General features: G+C 43.8%; 1 protein-coding gene across 1 annotated transcript in view; it reads right to left on the bottom strand.

The window, feature by feature from the left end:
- The window catches only part of PPP1R13B (protein phosphatase 1 regulatory subunit 13B), a 127931-nt gene that overhangs the window by 61411 nt on the left and 58793 nt on the right, over positions 1 to 7727 (bottom strand). The window contains exon 2 of the mRNA XM_017861865.1: positions 4524 to 4671. Within this exon, the coding sequence (XP_017717354.1) occupies positions 4524 to 4671 (148 nt within the window). The remainder of the gene's footprint in view (positions 1 to 4523; positions 4672 to 7727) is intronic.

Below are 7727 nucleotides of genomic sequence, written 5' to 3'. Positions count from 1 at the left end.
GGGAAGGGAAGGGAAGGGAAGGAAAGAAAAGGAAAACTCTACTGATCTGGTTAGGTTTTATGTCCCCATCCAAATCTCATCTTGAATTATAATCCCCATAATCCCCACATGTCAAGGGAGAGACCAGATGGAGGTCACTGTAATCACGGAGGTGGCTCCTCATGACCGTGAGTTCCCATGAAAACTGATAGTTTTAGAAGGGACTCTTCCCCTCACTTGACATTTCTCCTTACTGCCACCTTGTGAAGAAGGTGCCCTGCTTCCCCTTTGCCTTCTGCCATGATTGTAAGTTTCCTGAGGCCTCTCCAGCCATGCAGAACTGTGAGCAAATTAAACCTTTTTCCTTTATAAATTACCCTGTCTCTGGCAGTTCTTTATAGCAGTATGAAAATGGATTAACTACCCTATACATCATGACCTGGCCAAATTAACAGACTGTTACAGGCTGAACTGTGTCCCCGTGAAATTCATCTTTTGTAGTCCTGACCTCAAGTACCTCGAAATGTAACTGTATTTGGGGACAGGATTTTTAAAAAATGAAGTCATCAAAGTGGCCCCTAATCCAATATGACTAGTGTCCTTACAAGAAGAAGAGGCTTGTCCACAGACAGGCATGGAGGGAAGACACAGGCAAGAGAAGACAACCATCTACAAGTCAAGGAGAGTCTTCAGAATAAACCAAGCCTGCTGACACCTTCATCTCAGACTTCTAGCCTCCATCACTGTGAGAAAATAAATTATTGTTGTTTAAGCCACCCAGTCTGTGGCACTTTGTTATGGCAACCTTAGCAAAATAATGCACAGATCCACAGTGAACTAGCTCTACTAGAAAACACTGATAATTACTATTGAAGGATTCTATCTATGACATACTGATCATACTAATGTCAGCAGTTATAGGTGCAGAAATTTTTTTTTTTTTTTTTGAGACGAAGTTTCACTCTTGTTGCCCAGGCTGGAGTGCAATGGTGTGATTTCGGCTCACTGCAACCTCCGCCTCCCAGGCTCAAGCGATTCTCCTGCCTCAGCCTCCCGAGTAGCAGGGATTACAGGTGCCTACCACCATGCTCAGCTAATTTTTTTGTATTTTTAGTAGAGACGGGGTTTCACCATGTTGGCCAGGCTGGTCTCAAACTCCCGACCTCAGGTGATCCAACCGCCTCGGCCTCCCAAAGTGTTGGGATTACAGGAGAGAGCCACAGCACCCGGCCAGGTGCAATTAAGTTTTACGTGAGGGTTCTCTGAAACCTTAAAAAAAAAAAAATCTCTGTAAGGGTTCCTCTAGGTAAAAGGATTGAGAAAGGCTGTTACAGTGCTTTCCCTCTCCCTTTGACAGCATCCACTGGAAGTTACCTTCTCTTCTTCCTAGACCCAGCTTTGTTGGCCATTTTACTTACTAATCTGTGTTTACTAAGTGCCTTCTATGAATACTAGGCTGGGCACTGGGGATATAATGGTGAACAACAGACAAGTTCCTGCCTTCAGGAATTTTAGTCCAACAGGATAGAGATGAAAACTACTACTATATTGTGTTTTTTATTTTTATTTTTTGAGACAGAGTCTCGCTATGCCAGGCTGGAGTGCAGTGGCACACTCCCAGCTCATTGCAATCTCCACCTCCAGGGTTCAAGGGATTCTCCTGCCTCCTAAGAAGCTGGGACTACCAGGCACGTGCCACCATGCCTGGCTAATTTTTATATTTTTAGTAGAGAGGGGGTTTTGCCATGCTGGCCAGGCTGGTCTCCAACTCCTGGCCTCAAGTAATCCACCCGCCTTGGCCTCCTAAAGTGCTGGGATTAGAGGCATGAGCCACCGTGCCCGGCCTGTATCATGTTTTGATAAATACTACAACAGTATTAGAGCACAGGGACACTAATACCCTTTGAGATTCATTGAAGGGATGAGAGGCAAAGAATAAACAGATGTTAGCCAAGCTCTTATGGGTTGTTCTAGACAATGAAGGGACATGTACAGAAGCCACGGTAAATGTACTGTGCTGTGACTCTGTGCTCCAGGGTGCTAGTCCTCATCTTTGAGGAGGTAAAACTAAGAGTTATGATTTGAGATGGGCCGGGAGACAAGGATGGCACCAACTGAGTGACTCAGGAGGGAGATAAGCATTCTCAGGAGGCCATAGACCATTTAGAGCTATAATACTTATGTAAAAATTTTATTCCCTTACAATGGGAAGGCAGATAAGGAATTAGAAGTGATAACAAGTAACAGAGAACAAAAGTGCTAAGAGGCTAGAGAAGAAAAACAATGGAATTAATGATCAGGCTCTAACACTGCTCCCCTTAAAAACGTTAATTCCGGGCCGGGCGCGGTGGCTCACGCCTATAATCCCAGCACTTTGGGAGGCCGAGGCGGGCGGATCACAAGGTCAGGAGATCAAGACCACAGTGAAACCCCGTCTCTACTAAAATACAAAAAATTAGCCGGGCGCGGTGGCGGGCGCCTGTAGTCCCAGCTACTAGGGAGGCTGAGACAGGAGAATGGTGTGAACCCAGGTGGCGGAGCCGAGATCACGCCACTGCACTCCAGCCTGGTGGACAGAGTGAGACTCCATCTCAAAAAACAAACAAACAAACAAACAAAAAAAACGTTAATTCCGGGTGTGGTGGCTCACGCCTGTAATCCCAGCACTTTGGGAGGCCGAGGCGGGCAGATCACGAGGTCAGGAGATCATGACCATCCTGCTAACACGGTGAAACCCCGTCTCTACTAAAAATACAAATAATTAGCTGAGCGTGGTGGCGGGCGCCTGTAGTCCCAGCTACTCGGAAGGCTAAGGCAGGAGAATGGCGTGAACCTAGGAGGTAGAGGTTGCAGTGAGCCAAGATTGCGCCACTGCACTCCAGCCTGGGCGACAGAGTGAGACTCCGTTTCAAAAAAAAAAAAAACACATTAATTACAATTACTTAACTACCTGCTTCCTGTAGCTGTCGTTAGGCAAATAATTGAGGACCTGTCCTTTTACTTCTAATTTATAATCGTCCAATGTTTATCAAAGTCAAGTTTTTCTCCATGTACCCTTAAAATTCTTTACTCTGAATTCTAAGTATAACATTAAAACCACAAAACTTTGCAAAAAAAAAAAATTGTAATTTATATATCTATAAGGGACTTGTATCTAGAATACATAAAGAACTTCTACAGTTCAGTACTACAAAGACAACACATTTTTAAAATGGGCAATGGAGTGCAGTGTGGTGGTTCACACCTGTAATCCCAGCACTTTGGGAGGTCAAAGCAGTGGATCACTTGAGCCCAGAAGTTACCATCCTGGGCAACAACGGCAAAACCCTGTTTCTACAAAAATTAGTTGGGCATGGTGGTGCATGCCTGTAGTCCCAGCTACATGGGAGGCTGAGGTGGGAGCACTGCTTGAGCCCAGAAGATGGAGGTTGCAGTGAGCCAGGACTGTGCCACTGTACTCCAGCCTGGGCAACAGAGAAAGACATTGTCTTAAAAAAATAAAAAAATAAAAAATGGGCAAAGGAACTGAATTAGACATTTCTCCAAAGAAGATACATAAATGGCCAATATGCACATGAAAAGATTTTCACCATCATTAGTCATTAGGGAAACGCAAATCAAAATCACAATAAGACATATCTTCACAACTACTAGGATGGCTAAAATCAAGCAGACAGTATCAAGTGTTGATGAGAATGTGGAGAAATTCTCCACATCATATACTGCTGCAGGGAATGTAAAATGAAACAATTGCATTAGTAAACAGTCTGGTGGTTGTTGAAAAGGTTAAACACAGAATTACCATATGACCCAGAAATTCCTAGGTTTATACCTAAGAGATATGAAAATATACGTCCACACAAAAACTTGTACATTGCCAGGCATGGTGGCTCATGCCTGTCATGCAAGCACTTTGGGAGGCCAGGGTGGGTGGATTGCCTGAGCTCAGGAGTTCAAGACCAGCCTGGGCAACATGGCAAAACCCCAACTCTACTAAAAATACAGAAAGTTAGCCAGGCGTGGTAGTGCGCACCTGTAGCCCCAGCTACTTGGGAGGCTGAGGCACAAGAATCGTTTGAACCCAGGAGGTGGAGGTTGCAGTGAACCAAGAGCATGCCACTGCACTCCAGCCTGCGGACTAGAGGAAGACTCCATGTCAGAAAACAAAAAACAAAACAATTTGTATATGAAAGTTCATAGGAGCGTTATTCATAACAGCCCCAACAACCCAAACATCTATCACTCTGGCCTGGGAGATAAGAGTGAGATCCTGTCTCAAAAAAAAAAAGTATATAAAAAAGCATTTTGTAAAACTCAGTCCCGTGCAATATAATTACATTTATTTTAATTACTCAATTCTTTATTACCACAGATAACTAAGAACTAGAAGCAATATTTTCCATTTGATAAATACTAAATTATATGTACTTAGTTACCTTTTTTCCCCAGGTTTATCAGAAAAAAAGCAAATCCATCACAAGCTAGCTAAAAGATGGTGATCTGATTTTATTCATGTAACAACCTTTACAGGACCTAATACATACCATTTCCCCTCCATACTTCAGCTAAATGGCAGCTGCCCTCTCCAGGTTCCTTGCAAAATTCTACGACATCTCGACAGGTTGTTTCTGGTGTTACAGGAACTTCTGTTAAAATCTGTTCATTGTTGCTCAAGAAAACGGTTAATATCATCTGTAAGAGAAAAGATTAACGCTATAACTTAAGATTCCTTATCACAAAGAGATTAATCTATAAATTTAAAGTGATCCCTCTATCCACCCCCTGCCCCCAAAATGCCAACAGGATTCTTTTCTGGAAATAATAAAAGATAAGCTGATTCTAAAGTTCATGTACAAGATGAAAAAGACAAGTCAGGAAAATTCCAAATGAGGTGAGTAATAGAGCACTACCGGATCATTACAAAGCCTCAAAGCAACAAGGCACCAGCACATATATAGATCAGTGGGGCAAAGTCATATCCCAGAAACAGACCCAATTACCCATGGAAAAAATGGCAAATGATGAGGGAGGTATCTCAAAAATCAAGGAGGGAAAAAGACTATACAATGAGTGATGTTTGAGCAAAACATATCCATCTGGAAAAAAAATGGTTTCATACCATATATCGTACACCAGCATAATTTCCTAATAGTTCAAATATTTAGATACAAACCCTAAAATCATAAAAAGTCCAGAATAAAACTTGGGTAAATTCCCTTTTATAGCCTTGGAGTATAGATGTTGTTTCTAACTATGACTCAAAGACCAGACACTATCTTTTAAAAGATTGATATTCAAGTATATTAAATACAAGAATCTCTTATAAACCAAAAAAACAAGGTAGGGGAAAATATTTGCAACTCATATTACAAATAAATAGCTAACCCCCTCAATACATAAAGCGCTCCTAAAAAAATGATAACAAAAGACCAAAATCCAATTCCTTAAAAGAAATTGGCCAGGGAAGTGTATTAATATATCACAGTAAAAGAAAATAAAATACATTATAGTGTATTCAAAAAAATAAAAACCATCTGGCCTCATTTTATTTTTTTGAGACAGGATCTCACTCCGTCATCCAGGCTGGAGTGCAGTGGCGTGATCTCGGCTCACTGCAACTTCTGCCTCCCAGACTCCAGAGATCCTCCTGCCTCAGCCTCCCAAGTAAGCTGAGACTCCAGGCATGTGCCACCACGTCCAACTAATTTTTGTATTTTCTGTAGAGACAGGGTATTGCCATGCTGCCCACGCTGGTCTCAAACTCCTGAGTTCAAGCAGTCCTCCTGCCTTGGTCTCCCTAAGTGCTGGGATTACAGATGTGAGCCACTACACCTGGTGTTTTTATTGTTTTTTTTGTTTTTCTTGAGACAGAGTCCCACTCTGTCGCCCAGGCTGGAGTGCAATGTCACGATCTCGGCTCACTGCAACCTCTGCCCCCTGGTTCAAGCAATTTTCCTGCCTCGGCCTTCTGTGAGTAGCTGTGATTACAGGCGCATACACCACCATGCCCAGTTGATTTTACTTTGTATTTTTAGTAGAGACAGGGTTTCGCCATATTGACCAGGCTGATCTCGAACTCCTGACCTCAAGTAATCCGCCTGCCTTGGCCTCCCAAAGAGCTGGATTACAGGCGTGAGCCACTGTGCCTGGCCTTTTTTTTTTTTTTTTTTTTAATTTCAAAAAAATACTAACACTTTGATCTAGCATCTTAAGACATCATATTGGAAGGAAAATGTTTTCTCTTTTTTCCTTTCCTCAGTGGAACAATGAAAGAGATACTTTAAAAACAATACATCTAGCCGGGCCCGGTACCTCACGCCTGTAATCCCAGGACTTTGGGAGGCCACGGTGGGAGGATCACGAGGTCAGGAGATCAACACCATCCTGGCTAACACAGTGAAACCCCGTCTCTACTAAACAAAATACAAAAAAAAAAAAAAAAAGAAAATCAGCTGGGCGTGGTGGCGGGCACCTGTAGTCCCAGCTACTCAGGTGGCTGAGGCAGGAGAATGGCATGAACCCAGGAGGCGGAGCTTGCAGTGAGCCTATTTCGCGCCACTGCACTCCAGCCTGGGCGACAGAGCGAGACTCCGTCTCAAAAAAAAAAAAACAATACACCTAAAGTAAAAATTAGGCCGGGCATCGTGGCTCTCATCTGTAATCCCAGCACTTTGCGAGGCCAAGGTGGGTGGATCACCTGAGATCAGGAGTTTAAGACCAGCCTGGCCAACATGGTGAAATCCCAACTCTGATTAAAAAAAAGAAATATAAAAATTAGCCAGGTGCAGGCCTGGTGCGGTGGCTCACGCCAGCACTCTAATCCCAGCACTCTGGGAGGCCGAGGCAGATGGATCACCTGAGGTCGCGAGTTCGAGACCAGCCTGACCAACGTGGAGAAAATACAAATAAAATTAGCCAGGCATTGTGGTGCATGCCTATAATCCCAGGTACTCGGGAGGCTGAGGCAGGAGACGCGTTTGAACCCAGGAGGCAGAGGATGCAGTGAGCCAAGATTGTGCCACCATACTCCAGCCTGGGTGACGGAGCGAGACTCCATCTCAAAAAAAAAAAAAAAAAAAAAAAATTAGCCAGGCACAGCGGAACAACTGCTCGGGAGGCTGAGGCAGGAGGATCACTGAAACCTGGGAGGCATGGGGTTGCAGTGAGCCCAAATCGCACCACTGTACTCCAGCCTAGGTGACAGAGCAAAACTCCGTCTCAAAAAAATATAATAAATAAAAATAAATGAATAAAGTAAAATTTAAACCAAAGATTTTTAAAAATCATTTCTGTCTGATCTTCGATAAAAGGTCAGAAACAGGCCAGGAACGGTGGCTCACGACAGTGGTCTCAGACGAAGGCTGAGGTGGGAGGATCACTTGATCCCAGGAATTTGAAGGTGCAGTGCAGCTTATAATCGCGCCTCTGCACTCTAGACTGGGCAACAGAGCCAGACCGTAAAATCTCTGAATTTGAGTAAGTATATAATTTCAGTTTGTAGTTAAGATTTTTTTTTCATCCAGGTGCGGTGGCTCACGCCTGTAATCCCAGCACTCTGGGAGGCCAAGGTGGGTGGACCATGCAAGATCAGGAATTTGAGACCAGCCTGGCCAACATGGCAAAACACTGTCTCTACTAAAAATACAAAAAAAGGCCGGGCGCGGTGGCTCAAGCCTGTAATCCCAGCACTTTGGGAGGCCGAGACGGGTGGATCACGAGATCAGGAGATCAAGACCATCCTGGCTAAC

This window comes from Rhinopithecus bieti, unplaced genomic scaffold (genome assembly GCF_001698545.2).
Source record: "Rhinopithecus bieti isolate Rb0 unplaced genomic scaffold, ASM169854v2 scaffold_61461, whole genome shotgun sequence".
Classification (NCBI taxonomy): domain Eukaryota; kingdom Metazoa; phylum Chordata; class Mammalia; order Primates; family Cercopithecidae; genus Rhinopithecus; species Rhinopithecus bieti.
The sequence above is the reverse complement of the archived record's forward strand: the minus strand, read 5'-3'. Positions and strand labels throughout refer to the sequence as shown.